The sequence below is a fragment of the Esox lucius genome, chromosome 1 (genome assembly GCF_011004845.1).
Source record: "Esox lucius isolate fEsoLuc1 chromosome 1, fEsoLuc1.pri, whole genome shotgun sequence".
Classification (NCBI taxonomy): Eukaryota; Metazoa; Chordata; class Actinopteri; order Esociformes; family Esocidae; genus Esox; species Esox lucius.
This window is the reverse complement of record NC_047569.1, coordinates 16,862,766-16,885,020: the sequence shown is the minus strand read 5'-3', so window position 1 is coordinate 16,885,020 and position 22,255 is coordinate 16,862,766. Positions and strand designations below refer to the sequence as shown.

The 22,255-nt window shown below is 38.9% G+C and overlaps 2 protein-coding genes across 5 annotated transcripts in view; both read right to left on the bottom strand.

Annotated features, from left to right (window-relative positions):
- The window catches only part of LOC109615805 (nitric oxide synthase, inducible), a 38,211-nt gene extending 19,541 nt beyond the window's left edge, over positions 1-18,670 (bottom strand). For 2 of the 4 annotated variants that reach the window (XM_020046513.3, XM_020046518.3), the window contains exons 1-5: positions 18,585-18,670; positions 18,365-18,485; positions 3,382-3,453; positions 3,197-3,295; positions 2,872-3,011 (exon numbers count right to left, since the gene is read on the bottom strand). In XM_020046513.3, coding sequence (XP_019902072.2) covers positions 2,872-3,011; positions 3,197-3,295; positions 3,382-3,453; positions 18,365-18,485; positions 18,585-18,607 — 455 coding nt within the window. In that variant the 5' untranslated portion in view covers positions 18,608-18,670. Of the gene's footprint in view, positions 1-2,871; positions 3,012-3,196; positions 3,296-3,381; positions 3,454-14,568; positions 15,060-18,364; positions 18,486-18,584 lie in introns of those variants that run through there. The other 2 variants (XM_020046517.3, XM_034291470.1) reach the window with 2 other exon arrangements.
- lyrm9 (LYR motif containing 9) lies at positions 17,987-19,292 on the bottom strand. Its single transcript, XM_010875830.3, has 4 exons — positions 19,178-19,292; positions 18,827-18,985; positions 18,585-18,677; positions 17,987-18,485 (listed from the first exon to the last, which is right to left on the bottom strand). The coding sequence occupies exons 2-4, from the start codon at positions 18,950-18,952 to the stop codon at positions 18,474-18,476; spliced, it is 231 nt and encodes a 76-aa protein (XP_010874132.1). The 5' UTR covers positions 18,953-18,985; positions 19,178-19,292; the 3' UTR covers positions 17,987-18,473.
- Between the last annotated feature and the right edge of the window lie 2,963 nt (positions 19,293-22,255).

Sequence of the window (22,255 nt, the reverse complement as noted above, 5' to 3'; positions counted from 1 at the left end):
AAGTTAAGTAACCTTGCTATAATCATGCCAAATATTAATTTGTGAGAAATGTGCACCACAGATGATAGTACTTTCATGCAAGCAGTTGCATGGACAGAGATGGAAATATCTGTTAGAAATTCATGACACAACATTGGGGACATGGTTTTTCTAAATATTCATTAATAGAAACATGGTATTTAAGATGATATTGTGCAACAAGTTGATTTGACTGATAGTAGCTCCTCCAATCCTCCCTCCTACAGTTCCTGAAATCTGGCCAGTGAAAAGGGCGACTGTACAATAGTAAGCCAAACATGGGTAAAATCCCACCTTTGATACCGGGACCACCTAAAACAGGGTCGATCATCTGGCCTCAGTGTACATACATACATACTTAGGTACACACAATTAACGTGTGCTGAACAAAGAAGAGAATTAATTGACATTTTGAAAATTGAGGTGGACTGGAATTTATGCAAAAGTGTATGGTTGATGGATAGCTAATATATGCTGGAGGATGGCTGATCTCTCCCCAAAATAACACACAATACTGTGCAAATGTCTTAGGCACCTGAAAGTCAAAATAAAGTAATTTATTTGGATAGTAAATGTTTGATTGTAAAAAATTATAATATACATTATATTAATGTATTTATATATGATATCAATGTACAGTGGTCTCATCAGACAACATGACATTCTCCCATTCCTCCTCGGGATCATCCAGATGGTCATTGGCAAACTTCAGACGGGCCTGGACATGCGCTGGCTTGAGCAGGGGGACCTTGCGTGCGCTGCAGGATTTTAATCCATGACAACGTAGTGTGTTACTAATGGTTTTCTTTGAGCCTGTGGTCCCAGCTCTCTTCAGGTCATTGACCAGGTCCTGCCGTGTAAGTCTGGGCTGATCCCTCACATTTTTCATGGTCATTGATGCCCCACGAGGTGAGATCTTGCATGGAGCCCCAGACTGAGGGAGATTGACCATCATCTTGAACTTCTTCCATTTTCTAATAACAGTTGTTGCCTTCTCACCAAGCTGCTTGCCTATTGTCCTGTAGTCCATCCCAGCCTTGTGCGGGTCTACAATTTTATCCCTGATGTCCTTACACAGCTCTCTGGTCTTGGCCATTGTGGAGAAGTTGGAGTCTGTTTGATTGAGTGTGTGAACAGGTGTCTTTTATACAGGTAACGAGTTCAAACAGGTGCAGTTAATACAGGTAATGAGTGGAGAACAGGAGGGCTTCTTAAAGAAAAACTAACAGGTCTGTGAGAGCCGGAATTCATACTGGTTGGTAGGTGATCAAATACTTATATCATGCAATAAAATGCAAATTAATTATAAAAAAATCATACAATGTGATTTTCTGGATTTTTGTTTTCGATTCCGTCTCTCACAGATGAAGTGTACCTATGATAAAAATTACAGACCTCTACATGCTTTGTAAGTAGGAAAACCTGCAAAATCAGCAGTGTATCAAATACTTGTTCTCCCCACTGTACACTGATCAGCCATAACATTATGACCACTGACAGGTGAAGTGAATAACACTGATAATCTTGTTGTCATGGCACATGTCAGGGGGTGGGTGCCATGATGATGAGATAGACAGCAAGTGAACATTCTGTCTTTGAAGTTGAAGTGTTAGAAGCAGGAAAAATGGGCAAGCTTAAGGATCTGAGCGACTTTGACAAGGGCCAAATTGTGATGGCTAGATGACTGGGTCAGAGCCTCTCCAAAACTGCAGTCCTTGTGGGTTTTCCCGGTCTGCAGTGTTCAGTACCTATCAAAATTGGTCTTAGGAAGAAAAAGCTGTGAACCGGCAACAGGGTCATGGGTGGCCATGTCTCAATTGATGCATGTAGGGAGCAAAGGCTGGCCTGTGTGGTCTGATCCAACAGACGATATACTGTAGCTGAAATTGATGGAAAATGTAATCAGGGTACTGATAGAAAGGTATCAGAACACAGTGCATTGCAGTTTGTTGCGTATGAGGGTTGCGTATCTGCAGCCCAGTCAGGGTGCCCATGCTTACCCCTGTCCACTGCTGAAAGCGCCTACAATGGGCGAGTGAGCATCAGAACTAGAGGTGTTGAATTGGCCTCCAAATTCCCCAGATCTCAATCCAATCGAGCATCTGTGTGATGTGCTGGACAAACAGGTCTGATCCATGGAGGCCCCACCTCACAACTTACAGGACTTAAAGGATCTGCTGCTAACGTCTCGGTGCCAGATACCACAGCATACCTTCAGAGATCTAGTGGAGTCCATGCCTCGGTTCATCAGGGCTGTTTTTGCGGGGAAAATGGGGAACTACACAATATTAGGCAGGTGGTCATAACGTTATGGCTGATCGGTGTATTTTTTTAATAAAAACATTTACTACCCAAATAAATGGCCTTAGTTTGACAAAGACCCAAACAAACGAGCAATCCATTGCTACCATTTTTTGTGGACCAAAGGGCTGAATTTCTTAAGTTTGAAAGTAGGTAGGATGCTAACAATATAGCAGACATACTGTAGCTGGTCTAAATTAATATTAAACAAAATAAAATAAGGTTAGGGAAAACCAATGTAGCTCACAAACCAGTGCTTCACATTATTTTAAATATACTATATTTTACACCAAAAGCTAGCTAGCTAAATAGCTTTTAGTTATCTAACTCAACAACCGGCAGCGGCTGCAATGTAGGCAGCATAGATGTACATTTTCACCCATTTCAAATTGGATTTCTGACACAAATATTATGGTAGTATTACAATGGTCTAAGCAACATTGCAATATTACACTATCACTTAGATATGTGATACTGTTTGTCAGACAAAGGGTTGAACAATTTAGGGATCATAATCATTATAATAATCATCTTTAGAAAAGTATTACTTACATTTTGAGGGAGTTGTAGTACTGGTTAATTAAGTCGATTGCCTGGGGTAGAATCTCAAGAGAGGCATCTTTGGCAAAGCACACAAGAGCCTTGGGTGTTATATGAGAACTTTCACAAACTTTTGATGTACATGGTAGACTCTAAACATGAAAATGAAAAAGAGAAAATTCAATTCCAAGTTAGTTGTATATTTAATAGTTAAATATTTTATAAAATATAAAACTACATTTCAACTGGATTCCTAAATTAAGACAACAGTCTAATAAGTGTGGGCATGGTACCAAAGAGTATTGTATTACATTGTTTCACTTTGTACAAGACGCACCTTGACTGCTTGGTGGTGCAGGGTGTCATGAAGACTTGATCCATCCTTTACATTACGCACAGGTATCGAAAACACACATCTGTCAACTCTAGTTTCCCACTATGGGATGATGAAACAGGTTAAACTTGTTGCTTACTTTAACAAAACTAAAACTAAAAATATTTTCCTTTAGCCTTAATTCTTACCCTCTTAAGTTCAGTCTGGCAAGTTATTTTGGTTTCATCATCTTGAAGCACCTCCATCTCCATAACTCTAGTCTAAAAGAAATGCATTGCTATGAAGCACTATATGACAATAATTAAATGTTCTATTGAAAAGCTAAGTAAATTTAGTCACAACTGGGATTGGAGAGAAAACCTACTGGATGGTAGATCTCCAGGACCAGGATTAAGCAGCCCTGTCCTATACCATGAGGTAATCTCCATTTGCATTGGTAATCAGTTCATAATAGAAATATTGCATCTTGCGGGTTTGTGGTATATTGGCAATGGGTCATGTCTACCAACAAGAAGAATAGTGTTATACTGGCCACTATAGCGCACCATTTTTTTTTTTCAGATCCCCATTAGGCCCTGTCTAGTTAACAACTACTAATACTTAGGTTGAAACAGAAATCAGAACACAGCACAGGACAGTACATAAAAATATAAATAGTAGCTAAAGCCCTACAAAAATACAACAATAAAATATACAATAATAATGTCCATAATTCATAACCATGTCTGTGACTCTTCTTTGTGCAGCAAAGTGTTCTTTTATCAGTTATATCTGGTTTATATCTGGTTTTATTATTAGCTTTAAATTACCTGGGATGGCAAAGAGTACCATGATGTCATGAGTCCATTTAGTGCTTTCTGGACAGACCTCTAGTTTCATGCTAGGTGATGATGCATGTCGGAACTTAGAACCCTCAACACATTTACACTCAGCACCAAGACCAACAGAGAAACAGTCAGTTGTTCCTCCAGAGCAACACTAAAAGGCATTTACATTTGTGCATTGTGTGCACCAAACTCCTATAAATGTTGCAAATTTCTGGACATACTGCAATTTGCATTTGTCCTTTGCTGCAGTTCACCACACAGCTGGACAGTAGTCCAAGTGCGACAAAATATGGGCTTGTAGGATTTGTCTGAGAGAATTGAGAACTGTCTCACCATAATTCATCTAAACAAACATTTAGTATTCAGTGGATATGGAAAGTCACCACCCTCTTTCAAAATGCACAAATTTTGTTGCCTTTCAGCCTGAAATTAAAATACACTAAAAAAAAAAAAATTCACAGCTTTATTTACACACATTAACCGACAATATCCAAGTGAAATTAAATATATATCTTTTTTAATTAAATTATTTAATTCAAATTAAAACAGTAAAATACCCAATTTGGATACCTTAACACCCCCTTAGTTAATACTTGGTGGAACCAGCTTTTGCTTGTATTACAGCCACGAGTCTCTTTGAAAACTTTTCTCACTGTGCAAACCAAGACTGTGCAATATTTGCCCATTCTTCCTTGCAGATTTGTTCAAGCTAAGTCAAATTGCATGGTGACCGCACTCTTCAAGTCATTCCACATATTCTCGACGGGATTAAGGTTGGTGCCCTTGACTAGTGGTTTGGAGCCAGTGGTAGCTGACTCCAAACTTAAGCCTACTCATATGACCAGAGTCATATCTGTATAACATTTCAGTGTAGGCTTGCAGGATCAGGCGGCTGTTAGAACTAATCTGACTAGGGCACGGAAGGACATAAATTTTCTTGTCCTTCATCCACTGTACAGTTGCTTTGAGGATGTGCTTTGGGTAATTGTCTTGTTGAAACATGACCCATCTTCACATTTTTAATTTGCCGGCAGGGGGCTGAAGTTTCTCCTCAAGAACATGTCTGTATTTTGCACTGTCCATTTTCCCTTCGCTCCTGACAAGCACTCCAGTCCCTACTAAAGAGAAACATCCCCACAACAGGATGCTGCCACCGTCCATGCTTTACTGTAGACATGGTGTTCTTTGGGTGGAAAGGCGTATTGGGTTTTCACCAGACATATTGTTTTGCATTCAGGCCAAAACATTACATTTTTGGTCTCATTTGACCACTGCTCTTTTTGTCAGTTGGTCTCGGAATCTAAAAAAGAGCTTTTTGCAAAGCTCAAATGAGACTTGATATTGCCCATTTATCTAGTAGATCTTTTGAAAGGAGGTTTCCGCCAAAAGTGGATTTAAAAACTTCTTTGTTATGTTAATTATTTCAAAATTAACATGAATTCTCAGTTGGCAATGCTTTTTCAACTATCCATGATAGCCATAGCTAAATTGGAATCTAAATGCTGCTTTGCAATTTAAGAAGATTATAAGCTGTACTCTCTCTAGAATTCCCCAGTATATCTAGATAATATTTTCTATACTGGCTAATTGACCAAAACGGCTGGTGAGAAAGGAAATTGTGAGAGAACAAAGTCTGGCATAGTGCATTCATCAAACTAGCTTCACAATATCAGAGCTACTGTACTGTACTGAGTGTAACTAATGGTAGTTAGCTAACTGGCACATTTTAAGAGATGAGTAGATGAGCAGACATGAAGTAAACTCTTTCTGTTACATTTTTTTGACACAGTGCCTTGTGTGTGAGAAAGACCAAAACTAGAGTACCAGTACATAGAGTATTTTTTAAACGTGTGATGAAGTGAGGATTGATGTATGATTGTTGGTATATCCCTACTCGTTGGCTGCATCTGCTGGCCAGGAGGGGTGGTATCCAAATACGTAAAGAGACTAATTATACACACCAGCAGACAATACCTTGGTGACAGCATGAGGTATTTTAACCTGGCTTTGGAAGACCGGTTTGTCTCTGGGAGGAAGAAGACCTTGAATGCAGAGTGCTTGGAAGAAACCCCAACCAGACTAAACACGTGCCACCAAACGCTAACTGAGTTGAAAGACCAAGCCAGAAAGGAACAGTGTGGTTGATTTCTGTTGATTAATTTTGCATACACATCAGTGAACAGCTTAGCTGTTTCGTTACAGAGAGGGACTGGAAGAATGTTTCTGAAATGCTCTGAAAGGAGTTAGGCTTTTGTTTTTGATTTTATTGTTATCCAGCACTGTTGCACTTTGTGTTGAAAATTTATTTTATTAAAAGTCTTGGACCATTGCCTTGGAGACAGAACCCTAAGCTTGTACTCCTTCACTTTCTTGTCACCTGAGGGTTTCATTAATTGTGACATTAAGACATTGTCCTACAGTTTATACAATCCTTTATTTGTTTTTCTTGTGTTTAACAAAGAAGGTTACTATTTACACATAGTGTAAATCTGCCCCTACAAAGTCTCACATGCAGTTAGGTCCAGACATATTTGGACAACATTTTCATAATTTGGGCTCTGTACACCAACACAATAAATTGAAAATGAAACAACCGAGATGCAATTAGAGTGCAGACTTTCAGCTTTAATTCAAGGGGTTGAACAAGAATATTGCATGAAATGTTTAGGAATTGCAACCATTTTCATAAACAGTATCCTTATTAAAGGGGCTCAAATGTAATTGGACAAATTAACACAATCATAAATAAAATTTTCATTATTAATACTTTGTTGAGAATCCTTTGCAGGCAATGACTGCTTGAAGTCTGGAATGCATGGGCATCACCAAACGCTGGGTTTCCTCCTTTGTAATGCTTTGCCAAGCCTTTACTGCAGCTGTCTTTAGTTGTTTGTTCATTGGGCTTTCTGCCTTAAGTTTTGTATTCAGCATGTGAAATGCATGCTCGATTGTGTTGAGATCAGGTGATTGACTTGGCAATTGCAGAATATACCACGTATTTGCCATAAAAAAAAACCTGGGTTGCTTTCGCAGTATGTTTTGGGTTATTGTCTGTCTATAAAGTGAAGCGCCGTCCAATCAACTTAGTTGAATAAACACTAGTGACCCATTATTTCATAGGAAAGCTACTGTTTGAAGGCCATCACCTGACCCCTATTATAACCACATTTTAGCTGAAACAACAGTTAAAGGACAATGCCTTCAAAAGCTAAGATGAGATTCAGGGTTGGATCAAATGTCTACACACTCAGAAGATCTCCAGATAAAGGGGCTGACATGTGTTTCATACAGTAACCAAATATAAGACTTATTGTACCTGATGCTTTGATCTAGAGCAGTGGTTCCCAATCATGGTCCTCTAGTACCCCCAACAGTGCACATTTTCATTGTAGCCAAGCACAGCCAATTCAATTTGTCAACTAATTATCAGGCTCTCATTGAGTTGAATTGGGTGTGCTTGTCCAGGGCTACAACAAAAATGTGTGCTGCTGGGGGTACTCAAGGACCCGAGTTGGGAACCACTGATCTAGAGCATAACGGTAGAACTATGGGATCAGGGACCGGCAATCTTCTATTCTATAAATTCACATTGTCAGTTATTGTGGTAATTTAACAGGTTAAATTTAAGGGCCATAAAACCCTGGTCTAATACAGTGGTTCCCAAACCTCTCCTGCTCACTTTATAAACATTGTTAAATTGCAAATAATCACAATTAACTACAGAAGATAATTAATCAAAATTGGGTAACTCTTCAGTATTCACAAAGGTTAACAAATGTGGATCTTGTTGTATGTACTGATTACTTTGACCAAGTTCAATAGTCCTATCTATTTGTAGACTTGCAGAAATGTAATATTGGAAATGGGTTCCTTAAATGGATCCAACAGCCTCTCTGCAAGAATAGAACCAATCACTATCGACTTATAACGTCCATAGAAGAACGAGACACGGTGGCACATTGTCGCCTCTAATTTAGCAATTAACACTTGCCCAAGCCATCAGATCACACACAGATAAACATGGTTATAATACCAAAGATACCCCAAATAACAGTGTCTCTTGAAGTGGATGATATACTCCTAAACATGTAGCTAACCCACAATCCAGTATCCCAGCTATGCTAAGCTTGATCAGTCTGTTTGGCACCTTCCTTTGCTACAGAAACAATGAGAATAAGAGTGAATTAAAGGACCCCTCAGTTATGTTACCAATCCCCTTTGGGTATTTGTTGTAGTGCGTATCTTTAAAAACTGAGCCAAGCATACAGGTGAAATGGTCAAAATGAAAATATTTATATTGGAATAACAAATAGGGTCCTTCTTTGGAGAATATTGGTGCCGGTAAGAAACAAAACAATTATATTAAAAAGTATGTAAAAGCTTCCTTGTATGGTTATTAACAAAACACTTGGTTATTAACAAAAAAGTTTCTTCATGAAGTTTCCAGGTGTGGTGTATAATAATAATAATACCCAGGAGACATATCTAGAACCTGGCAATGATATGCAGGTGGATGAAACCCAGGTGTGTTGCCTGGGGGGGACAAAGGTGCTCATCAGGTCAGGGTTTGCCTCCATCTGCTGGTCGCATAACGTACCTCCATTGTTACGTGGCTTCATTTGTCAGGTAGAAAAGCTCCCTTTTACGATTTACTCAGATAATCTTGTTTTTAACCCCAATTACATGAAAATGGGAATGAGGTATCATAGATTATGGGTCTGCATTCACACCGCATGTACACCTGAATTTACTGTACATGATCAAGCAAGATTAAGATGGCAGTGTTAACGACATGCATGTCTTATTTTTTCCACATTCTAATTGCGTTCTGTAGAAAAACATTTCTCCATAAATCAGTTGTATGCTTTACCCTCTACGTGTTTTAGGAAAGTTAATTTGACCTAGAGCGACTTACTTTGATTTATGGAGTATGGATGGTAAATTAGCTGGTAATGTTAGGCTTATTAGCTAGCTAAACAAAATTATTTAAATGTATCCAGGCAATACAGGTTAAATGCAAATTACCTACTTATAATCTCAATTCAGTTTTCTTCCCAGTGCAACTAAGAAAACAGAATTGGACATCTTTTTTTTTAACAACTTGTTGATAACGAAGAAAACATGAAACCCCAATATTTTAAGTAAAATCCATAGAGACTGCACATGCATTTGTTGACGAGGAACATGTTTGCGAAACCTAAATGAGTGTCGATATAACTTAACTTTCTGTCAGGCTCTCTAAAGGTCAAATCTACTAAACGGCTCTAAATAATTTAAACCAATATGATAGGAAATAATTTACTATTGTTTGTGGTTGCATTCGGAACGTGTGGAAGTTGTGGAACTGACCAAACGTTCCTTCAGTGAAAAAAGAAAGTACGCTGATAAATGAATGGGTGTTCACAGCTTAATACGATATGTCACGTTGTATACGTCCGGTTCTACAAGAGCAATTGAAATCCGAACTGCTGAGGGAATGTCCATTGTGTCTGAGTAGGTTATTTCGCTAGTTTAGCAGGGTGAATCTGAGCCAGAGGCAGGGGACTGTATGGTGGATGGTGAGGTGAGTGATAAAGGACCTACAATACAATAGCCATTAATTGTAAACTATATTATGGTGCTCTTGCGCTTGCCTATTATGTAGACAGTCTTACAATTTATCATCCTCATGTCAAACAGATATCTTGTATTTATTCTATTGTTTTATCACATTCCAAAGGACAATTGGACGCATTGGTATAGATTAGCAAATAAATACTATATAAAATGTAATTGTTGCTGATCAATTTGATCATACACTAAGTCAAATTATACTCATGCAACCATTGAGGTAAAATTCAATACAATAAGATGTCATCTCCATGCACACAAGCTATTTGACAATCTTGCCAAATGAAAGACTTTACATTCATCTGACCATAGAACTAGATGTACCTATTAAATATACCTATTGTCAGTATAGCATCTCAACAGTAGATCATTTTGTGGAGCATTAACATTTTGCCGAGTTTGGACACTATTAAGAATTGTGTTAAACTGACTAACGTTTCTTATAAAGTTTACCTCCACCACAAATAGCATCTAAGAAATGTATGGCTTTTGCCACTGGCCGTTTTAACAGCATATTAGCCATTTAAATGCTTACTAGCAGCCTATCTAAATCACTACTTGGAATAGTCATAAGATTTTAGCAATTTCTAGCGGGACTGAATATGAACAGCCAAAGCTATTTCATCGCACAAATAATTTTTTTTCTTCTTTCATTCGTGAATTACACTGATACAATAACTATCAATATAGGTTGACGATAACTTACTTTTTTGTCAAGTGAAAAAATGAGAATCGTGGAAACCCCTACTCTTTTACTGTACTTCGAAAATCCAACAGAAATAGTCGCAATATAAACAGTTTTATTTTAGGCTTACTATAACGTAGCAACTGAAGGTTGTAGCCAGCAAAGTTTTTGTCTACCCTGACCCAAAAAGCATGCACGTATGTGTACTTTGAAAATCCACCAGAAATAGTCACAATATAACCGTGAACAGTTTCATTTCAGGCGTACTATAACGCAGCTACTGAGGGTTGTAGCCAGCAACGTTTTTCTCTATCCGGAACAAATCCGAATGCATAATTGGCTTTGATTGTAATGAGATTCGAAGGCAGGACCTGTTGCAAGTCAGTCACTCACTATTTCGCTCTTCTTGGCCGGCTCCGCTCACGCTACTGTATGTAGCTACAGTATGGCGTAAATGTTCAAAGCCACAAAATAATGTATTAATGCCATTCCTCTAAACAGTAACTCGTTATTTAATTAGAATACATAATGTTTATTGTTGCAGAAAACAAAGAAACATAAAGACAGTGAAAACTAACAAAACACATTGTGTTTTTAAGTATTTTTGTAGTCTTATAATGCAGAATTGAAACAATTTGCTTTGCTTGAATGTTTTGTGATGTTTTTAAGTAGTTTTCTGTCTTCAACTTGCTCAGTGTCATCAGATGTCTTCATAAGATTTCTTCTAACCAGCTCACAAGATATCAATTACCTCACAAGACACTATTGTTCATCATTGACATTCCAAATTCTGCTGTGATGGAGAAAGGCATTAATTACAAATTGGATGTTATGACACTTAGGATGCTAAGCTGATGTAGTGATCAGAAAGCATCTCAGACAATTTGTTTTTAAAGGAATATTTTTTTATTATTATTTATTTTGGTCAATTTGAGATCCGGGGCTGTTCATAAAAAATTCAGGGCTATAGCCCCGGACGCCCAGGCCTAACGACGCCACTGGTCAGTAACCTAAGTACAAGTGGTTTTAATTTTATAGGTCATCTGGATTTCTGTCACCTTTCAGGTTAGTTTAACGAACCCACATCACTTGTCTATGAATCCATTGGTCTTTAGATAGTAAGCTATTGTAAAACCGTCCTTCACAGGTAAAATTTAAAGAAATGTGAAAGTGTCTGAAATTTGGAAAGAATAAGAGACGTAACTCTTAGAGGCGAGGTAAAGAAACACACCACATTTATTAGATCTCATGTAGTTAGTGAGCTACTAAAAATGACATACAGTGGGGAGAACAAGTATGATGATCCAGAGGAGGAATGGGAGAAGGTCATGTGGTCTGATGAGACAAAAATAGAGTTTTTGGTCTAAACTCCACTCGCCGTGTTTGGAGGAAGAAGGATGAGTACAACCCCAAGAACACCATTCCAACTGTGAAGCATGGAGGTGGAAACATCCTACTTTGGGGATGCTTTTCTGCAAAGGGGATAGGACGACTGCACCGTATTGAGGGGAGGATGGATGGATGGGGCAATGTATCGCGAGATCTTGGCCAACAACCTCCTTCCCTCAGTAAGAGCATTGAAGATGGGTCGTGGCTGGGTCTTCCAGCATGACAACGACCGGAAACACACAGCATAAGAAGCATCTCAAGGTCCTGGAGTGGTCTAGCCAGTCTCCAGACCTGAAACCAATAGAAAATATTTGGAGGGAGCTGAAAGTCCGTATTGCCCAGCGACAGTCCCGAAACCTGAAGGATCTGGAGAGGGTCTGTATGGAGGAGTGGGCCAAAATCCCTGCTGCAATGTGTGCAAACCAGGAAACGTATGATCTCTGTAATTGCAAACAAAGGTTTCTGTACCAAATATTAAGTTCTGCTTTTCTGATGTATCAAATACTTATGTCATGCAATAAAATGCAAATTAATTACTTAAAAATCATACAATGTGATTTTCTGGATTTTTGTTTTAGATTCCGTTCCATTGTATCAAATACCTGTTCTCCCCACTATATATAAAGGGTCCAATAACGGTAATGTTCTGGCAGATGTATGTTGTAAAACTACATAGCGTGAAATTTCATTATTAATCTGTAGAAATACGGAAAATGTACTTTACTTAAAATAAAGTATATTGATGTAATTTCACAGCAGGAACCCATTTTCTCCCCCAAATTCTCCCTTTTGTTGTAGTCATCAATAGCTTTTAAAAATGTTTGTTCTTCATGTTTATTGCATTTATACATCAGCTATTTGTATTTTGATGACTCATGCCTTACCAACTTCTACCAGATACAATGTTATGAGTGTGAGAGTCAGAGCTCCCAAAGCAATCCATATAAAGCAGCATCATACCAAAAATAATAGTCTTCTTTTCTATGGTTGGCACACAAACACGACCATAATCCCCCAAAAAATTCCAAAGGGTTACACTGTACTTAAAGAATAAGGCTTTTTTTTATTTTTTTTTTAAAAAGCTCTGTCACCATACCAATTACAACAAACAAACATTAACAAAATGAACTGCCACAAACCATGCTGGGATATCAATAATAAAACAGTGGAATTCTTGTGTTTCCTGATAACAGACCAGTTATTTTACAGGACAAATGTTCAATAAAGGTTTTAATGTGTAAGGTAAAACAGAATTTTACTGTCATTCTGAAATACAGAGAATGACATGTAAAATGTAAAGTAAATTACAGTAAACCAGAGGTGTCAGACCAGTTCCACGGAGGGCCGAGTGTCTGCAGGTTTTTGGTTTTTCCTATAAATTGGTTCCCAGTTCAAACCGGTTTGACACCCCGGCCGTAAACTAACATTTATTTTTTATAGTGTACAATCCAGATAAAATCTGTACATCTTTTTCCTTTGGAGGGGAATACTTCTAAAGGTATTTAAAGGTTAATTCTAGGTTCGAATGTTTTACTCATATGCAATCAGCGGTTTTGCACTTTCATGACGATCCCTAAAACACCATAGTGCAACATTTTGTATTATGCTAACGGAAATGTTCAATAGTTGATCAAATCAAGAGTGTACAATGCTTACAGTAAATTACAATCAAATCAAAAAGTAAGAACATTGTTGAAATCCTTGCAATGTTACAGGAGGAAGAAATATGTCGTTGTCTTACAATTTTAAGTGTATATTAATAAACCATTGTTCAACAATTTAAATAGTTTGTTTGGCCAGCACTGAATGACCAACTCACAATTCGCCATAATGTTTAGGCTGTGTGTTTTTTAAAATAGAATTCTATAAATTAATCCACCCATTGCCAAGCACGCCCTGTTCAAGTATGAACAAGTATGCCAGCTGTTTATGGAATATTATGCATCAAAGTTGAAATGTCTATGAACATTATTGAAAAGGATATAGAAGATATACAGAAAAGTGGTTCCATTTATGTATTGATTCTTAGTAAATCAATAAAAACCCGTGTGACCATATAAAATGTAGTACACTATTTAACATGTGGATTGGAGTCTATAACAAAGTTGTGTTATTAATAATATTACAGACGACTGATGACAAAGGCAATTACCCTGTTAACTCCCAAAATGTGGAAGGGAGACTGAACAGAGGTACGAATATGAATGTCAGGTGAATCTCACTTTTGTAGGATTCTTCATATGAAAAGATACATTTTAATTTCACCGTTATTGCTTTATTTTACAGCATACTGTTCAATCTTTCATCCAATTTACCCAGCGTTATCATTTAAGGAATAGAGCCAGGAGGCAAATACGTTGGGATAGGCTAAAATAAAACAGCACACACAGTATGATACACTTTTAATTCCGGAATATTCTGCATTGCCTGTCGGGTAGAAATCGCACCTTACCTGGCAGTATCATGGAGAGTGAATCCTTTAGGCTTCTGTACGTTACGCACAGATATAGAAAACTGAAGTTCCCTCAATGGGATAACAATACATGAAACTATTTAAACGTGTCCCCTTCTTTCGCCACATATCCAATATTGTTTTGCCTAATATCAAACCCAATTCGGTTTAATCTGAAAAGCGAATTAATAATATTGAACACTTTAATCCCCATGTTAAATAAATTCAGGTCATTATCGGTAAAATGCTTTTATTATATTATTTAATTCGCAAATGCGAGTAATTTAAAATAAGTTATGTAGGCTTTATTTTATTTTAAATGTGCTCATTTATTGCCATAACTCTGCATAAACTCTTACAAACTTAAGAAATGCAACGAAAGCAATATCCATATGCTTATATTGGTTCTTACCTTGCGTTAGGTGTGTATCAATTCTCTCTTTCCTCCGGAGTTGTTCAAATAACCTATCTGCCTATAACGCAACGAGGTAGGTGCTTGTAATTCGGGGCAAATATCACCTCACTGAAACTTTTCCGCTTGAGTTTTTCCCAAAATGTAGCCCGTCGTTCTGTAACGCTTTCTTTTATGGGACAACGTGTTTTAACGAAGCAACCGGTTCTCTTGCGTAAAACACACCGTGGAATGATGTTTTGAAAACACGCACATCCGTAGCAGACAAAAGCTAAAAGTGAATTTCCGAATCTTGTCAGGGGGTGCTGAGGCTAGGATGGGGGAACTGCAGCACCCCCAAACACCACTAGGCAACTTCCCGCAGCTATCACCCTAGACATGGTAGCCAACACACCAAGGTCATCCACATATTGTTGGAATTGTAACAGGCTCAAAAAATTAAGGGAATACTTAAATCACACATCAGGTCGATGAACAAAATATATTTAAAATGATTTACAGTACATTGTGTATTTCGTTGACAAACAAAATGAAGTAACAATGGTCAGTGGAAACCAAAATCACCAAAAGTTGAGGGCTAGATTCAAACTCACACAGAAAATTAAGGTAAACAATTGAAATTACAGGCTGTTCCAACTTGTGTGAATTTCATCACTGCAACTAATGTGACTGTGTGTATGTTTGCACTCCCAACAATGTCTGGGCATGCTCCTGATGAGACAGCGGATGGTGTCCTGGAGGATCTCCCAGACCTGGATCAAGGCATCAGTGAGCTCCTGGACAGTCTGTGGGGCTACTTGGATGCACCAATATATAACGTCCCAGAGGTTCTCAATTGGATTCAGGTCTGGGAAACATGAGGGCCAGTCAGTGGCATCAGTGCCTTCATCATCCAGAAACTGCCTACACACTCTGGCCACATGAGGAACCCAGGGCCCACTGCACCAGCGTAAGGTCTGACGATTTCATTCCGGTAACTAACAGCAGTCAGGTTATTGTTGGCTACCACATGGAAGTCTGTGTGACCCTCCAAGGATATGCCTCTCCAGACCAACACTGAACCACCACCAAACCGGTCATGCTGGATGATGTTGCAGGCAGCATAATGTTCACCACAGCGTCTCCAGACTCTTTCAAGTGTGTCACATGCTCAGTGTGAACCTGCTCTCATCTGTGAAGAGAACGAGGCACCAATGGCAGACCTACCAATTCTGGTGTTTTCTGGTGAAAGTCAATCGAGCTGCACAATGCGGGGCTGTGAACAAAGATCCCACTGGAGGACGTCAGGCCCTCATGCCAGCCTCATGGAGTCTCTTTCTGACAGTTTGGTCAGAAACATACACCTGTAGCCCGCTGGTCTGCTGCTGGGGTGATGCCATTCTACGGCCCTGTCCAACTCTCCTGGTGTAATGGGCTCTCTCCTGTTATCTCCTCCATGCTCTTGAGACTGTACTGGGAGACACAGCATAACATGCGATGGCACATATGGATGCTGGACTACCTGGGCAACATGAATTGGCTGCAGGTACCACCTCATGTTACCACTAATAACAAGGACACCAGCAAACCACAAAACTAGAGAAGAATCAGTCAGGAAGGATTAGGAGAGAGCAATTGTTTGTGGCCCCCACCTGTAAAACCATTCCCTTTTTTCTGAGTTGTCTTGCTGTTGCCTCTCCAGTACATCTGTTGTCACTTTCATTTGCACCAAAACCGGTGTCATTGATTCACAACCACTCATGTTTCCTAACTGGACAGATTGATTTCCCTGAAGTTTATTTGACTTGCTGTGATGATAACTTGTTCCCTTCATTTTTTTTAGCAGTATATACATGTACACACACACACACACACACACACACACACACACACACACACACACACACACACACACACACACACACACACACACACACACACACACACACACACACACACACACACACACACACACACACACACACACACACACACACACACACACACACACACACACACACACACACACACACACACGTGTATATACAGTACCTCACAAAAGAGAGTACACCCCTCACATTTATGTAAATATTTGAGTATATCTTTATGTGACAACACTGAAGAAATTACACTTTGCTACAATGTAAAGTAGTGAGTGTACAGCCTGTATAACATTGTAAATTTGCTGTACCCTCAAAATAACTCAACACGCAGCCATTAATGTCTAAACCACTGGCAACAAAAGTGAGTACACCCCTAAGTGAAAAGGTGCAGTGGTCTCTTAATTTTTTCCAGAGCTGGATATGGAGAGAGTGAGATTGGTTAAGTGTCAACTCAAGGGTAAGGGTCACCATCTGTAATAAGGTTATTTAAGAGCACCAATCATTGTCCAAGGCATTGGATATCCCTTAGAGCACAGAAAATTACATAATGCAGAAATTGAGAGCATATCGCATGATTGTGAAGTTTTCAGGCAAGGAGACCACCAAGAGACCCATGACCACTCTAAAGGAGTTGCAGTCTTCCACAGCTGAGCTGGGAGACACTGTGCATGTTGCAACCATAGCCCAGGTTCTTTACAAAAGTGGCCTTCATTAGAAAGCTGAAAAAACAAAGCTATTCTTGAAAGCAACACACATCAACTCTCAGCAAGAGTTCGCCAGAAGGCCTATGAGAGAATTTAAGATCAAGTGAAAGGAGATGATATGGTCGATGAGACCAAAATAGAGCTTAAGTCCCAACACTAAGTGCAGTTTAGCGCAAGTCTGACACTGCACGTCATATAGAGAACACAATCCCAACCATGAAGCATTGTGATGGCAGCATCATACAGTACTATGGGGATGCATCTCTGCGTCAGGGGAAAGCTTGAGAAAATACAGGGCAAAATGGGTGCTGCAAAGTACAGAGAAATCTGATTCTAAACTCTGCAAAAGACCTGGGACTTGGGAAGAGATTCATTATGCAGCATGCCAATTACCCAAAACATACAGCCAAAGTCACAGTGCAAAGGCTTAAAAACAAAAAGGTCAATGTGCTGGAATGGCCCAGTCACAGCCTGGACCTCAATCCAATTGAGAATATGAGCAGAGTTGGAAATTGCCATTCGCCAAATGTTCCCATCCAACATGGGGCAATTTTACAAAGAATGGGCAGAAATTGCTTTGTCCAGATATGCAAAGCTGGTAGAGACTTATCCAAATAGACTCATGGCTGTCAATCAATTATATTCCATTTGTATTTGTAATAAATATGTATATTTTATTTTTGACTCTGATATTGTGGATTTTTTTGTGTTGATCAGAGGCTAAAATTCCTAATTGAATACATTTTGATTAAAAGTTAAAATAATAAAATGTGGAAATCCAAGGTGGGTGAATACTTTGAGAGCCACTGTAGGTAAATAGAGATCAAAGGTCACAACATTTTACACTAACAGTTATGGAAAATATATTTATGAATATTGTATATTGTTTGATGAGTGGTATGGTAATGTATGGCAAAATCAATACAGTTGCAGGATGAGATGTGACAATACATAAATACACATTGCAATCAAGATAGTCAAAGTGTCAAACATGCAGGTTAAACTATTGTAATGGTACAGATCAAATATTGCTTAGAGGAATAGAATTGCCAGGTACACTCCAATGTTTGTGTTTCTCAACACTCTTGGGATCTACCAGAAAGCCCACATATTGGTTCTAGACAGATAAAACGAATATCTAAGCCCTTGACCGGTTCAATACAGTGTAGTGTTAGTTTACAACCGTGGACTGTTTGTTGTTCACCCAGAAGAGGGTTGGGAAACACTAACCTTCATTTTCCTGGGAGAAGTAGCAGAATGCTGGACCATTTGATGAAGGCCCATTCCACAGGGAACCTCTGTAACGAACCAAACAGTCTCTTGTTTTCTCTTTATATTCTTACTTCTTATACTGAAAAACCAATGGAAAGAGAAAATATTACAGAAACAGCATGCTATTTTCTGATTGGTCAATTAAAATAACTTTAAAAACAGTAACTGCAATTCTTACTTTATTGAGAATCCAGTCTGCATCGGATATAGCTCTTAGAATTATACGCTGAATCCTCTCAGGATCGTCTTCGTCTGTGTGACTATTGTAGCCCTATTTTGACACAAAGAAGCAAATTGCTAATGAAGAAGCTAAATAGCGTAGCCCGTTACATTAAATATTAGATGTGTTAAAACTATTCATATTTGATGTAGTATCCCTTTGATGGAATAACTATATAGCAAGGCTACAATCAAACATACCTGTCGTATTGCATGTTGGTAATGTTGCTGCATTGCCCGGGTTGGCAGTTGCTTGCAACATCTAAGAAGGTACCTGTATAGGTGGACTGGGGTTCGAACCAACTCAGCACCTGGTAATGGAGGCATAGTGCTGTGCAGAATAACTCATCAAATATGCTCCTGTGAACAGCATTAGCAAATGGGGCATTTAAGGTCGTCGACTTCAAATAGTAACACATTTATTATGTTTGAGCTCACAGCGCCTGAAAAGAAAATCATACAGGACCTCCACGAACGAGATATGATTTTATGTTAAATTGTGAATACTGACTTGCACGTAGTGTGAATGTTCAAGTGTAAATGCGGACTTACAGGTAGCTCGCAAACGCATTGGACGTGGGTGGCAGATATCTGGAAGTTCTTTGAAGTAGCAAGCTAGAGTTACTGTTCAGAGTAAAGGTGCGTTATATGTATTATCACAACTCCTTGAACAATATTACGCACAAAGGAATCATGCTATACAAGCGCGAGGAATACGTTATTAGATCGAGGTCAAATTAAGCAGTGTTGGTGTCCCTTTTAAAGCAACACGGAAAGAAACTTGGAATATACAAACAGTTCCATTGGACACCGATAGCAATATCTTAAATTAAGATATTTCGCTTTTTGTCAACGTTATTCTTCTTGCGTTGTTTCTGTTCACCTCTTTCTCAAAACGTGTAGAGCCGCGGCCCAGTGGTAAAACTCCCGTCATGTTTATAAGTGGTACCTTGCTGGAGACGTGGATTCAATGGGCTACATATCCGCACTACACCAGTTTCCGTCTACTGTCAGTAAAGGCCTTGCAATAAATAAAGCTATTCCTCAAAACCTATCGGCGTAACACATTGGAGGTTTTACATGGGGACGAGAAAATCTTGAGCCAAACTAATATTTTAAATGTTTTTGCTTTATTGGATATAAAGACCATAAGAAAAACAAAATTACAAAAAAGAAGGTCCGATCGACATCACACAAAGCAGGCTACACAGAAAAGGTTTGTCAGGTTCTCTCAAGGTATGCAATTCATGTTCAATATCTGTTAATGGGAAAAACTGACCGTTTGGTTACAGGTTGCTTCCAAATACTGTAGGTAACCTACCAAGGCAAATCACAACATGCCAACTAAAAATATCAACATGAATCATCTTGCCCTTTAACTGAAATGCATTTCATCTTCAGGTTTGTTAGGGCACTGTGCCATCCACAGAAATAATCTTACTCTGCATCATGCTATATCATCCTAGTTTATTAGCTGGTTTGTGCAGTGATTAGGAGTTGACTGTTGGCAAGCTATGTAGTTGGATGAGTCATATGCATCCAGCTGGCTTGCCACAGGCCCCTTGTTTCATAGAGCTTAGGGAAGGGTTTCCAAAGTTCCACGGTTCGTTCTGCTGTGTGCTGATGAATAGCCTCATTGTGGAGGTGGGAGGGAAAATACAGAATTGGCATGAGAGAGACACCACTACAGGGAACCAGGAACCACCTCTACCCGGACTGCGCGTTTGTTGTCCAGCTCTGCTGAGATCTGACCTGTCCTTTCCATCAACACACAGTCTTTCCTGCAAGACTCCTCTTTGCTGCAGGTGAACACTCATTATGTGTTTTTTCCCTTTTGCCACTCTCAGCCCTAATAAAAGGACTCTTGACAACAACCTAGAGAATTGACATTTCTAAGCAATGAGATGACCTTTGAAAACAGTGCCGTATTGAACAAAACAAGAAATGAGAAGTATGTAGTTTAATCTAATGTCTGTCATCGTTTGCCTCTAGGCGTACGTAGGAGTATGTAGATTACATAAGAGCAGAACCAGAGACTCTGGCCTGAGGTGTGAGACTTATTATAACATTCCAGTTGCCACAGTGACCAGAGAAATTCCTGTTGTCTTATTGATCAGACCACACTGGGTGGTTTAAGTGAAACATAAAACGTAACACTAGATGTTTCTATAACAATGCTTAAGTCAGTGCCATATTACATTTCATGGGAACAGATAAACAAGTTAGATAATAAATTAGTAATGTAATTTTAATACTATTTTACCCAAAAAAAAAATTCTCATGAAGGGGAGGATTATTTCATTTTTGTGAGAGGGAGGGATGAAACAGTGTTCAACTTAGTCAACATAAAGTACATGCTAGGCTTGTTGAGTTAATGGGTGGCAGGCAGCCCAGAAGTTAGAGCATCTATCAAAATCTGTCTTTCTAACTATATCATTTTATAACCTCATTTTTGCAGGAAAGTATGACTGAGAACACATTCTTTTCTTCAACAAACAACCAGGTGGCAATAAGGGTTACTGCTTTGCTCAGGTACCGAATCTTAAGTTTTTTTTCTTCTTGACGGCGTGGTGATTCTACATAGAAATCCTTTAATTACCGGTCAGATACTCTCAAGACAGTAACCTGTAATTGCTCCACAAGCATTCACTGATAATTACATTATCAATGACATCCCTTATTGAATATTCAAACAGCTGGTGGGTGGGGCTGACCACAAAGACACCCCTGGTTGCACTCCAGGTTAAAAAAATAATGTATTATGTTATTTATGGGTGATCCTACATTAGCCAAGAGACAGGGGCAAGTTTATCTGTCAAATTATGAACCAAATGAATCGGTTGTTTACTGTATACACCTGAATCGGTACACAGGTACATGATAACCAACAACTCTACCGGAAGGATGTAAGCAAACTGGCCTTGTGTGTGCCTGGACAAAAACCTCTTGTCAGTGTCAACAAAACATAAATGATGATTGTTGGCTATAGAAAGCAGACCATGAAACATGCCCCAATTCACATTAAAGTATAGCAAAGTCAACTGATAATGTTCAGCATGCCACCCTAGGTCCTGTCTGAATACCACCAATGCATCATCAAAAGCTTCCTGGCTGAACTTTACAGAGCCATGACCATGGCTCTTTTCAGTCCAAATCCCCCTTTTTTGTTTTGCCAGAAGTTAAATTCTAGTCTTATCAAACAACAGAACCTGGTTTCAAAGACATTTAGAAAACTCCAGTCGCTTATATTTGGTTTTTAGGGACAGTAGAGGTTTCTTCTGGCATCCCTTCCGTGGAGATATTTCTGCCACTTAAAAACCTGCATCAACTTCCAGGCAGATTTATCAAAGCTCCATAATTATTGCCCTAAAGTTATGTTTATAATAAAGATGGGCATTATTGTTAGCTATTATTGTTGCCATTGCCTGAATTGCGAAGGTCAAATATCAAGGACCCTATGTGCCACTCACCAACTGTTGTTTAGATGGTTTCTATAAGCAAGACATCAGATAACTGAACACTTGACTTTCGACCACCCACTTTGTCTCTGTCAATGCCCAGACTCGCACACACAGTAAAAATAAATATTTTTGTGAACACTCGTGAATCATTATTGACACTGTTCTGTTG

Bases quoted from the DNA above. Each gene is read 5' to 3' on its own strand.
- lyrm9 (XM_010875830.3), bottom strand. From the start codon at position 18,952: ATGCCTCCATTACCAGGTGCTGAGTTGGTTCGAACCCCAGTCCACCTA. The intron at 18,678-18,826 runs GTATGTTTGATT...GTGTCAAAATAG, and splicing joins ACCAACATGCAATACGACAG to GGCTACAATAGTCACACAGA.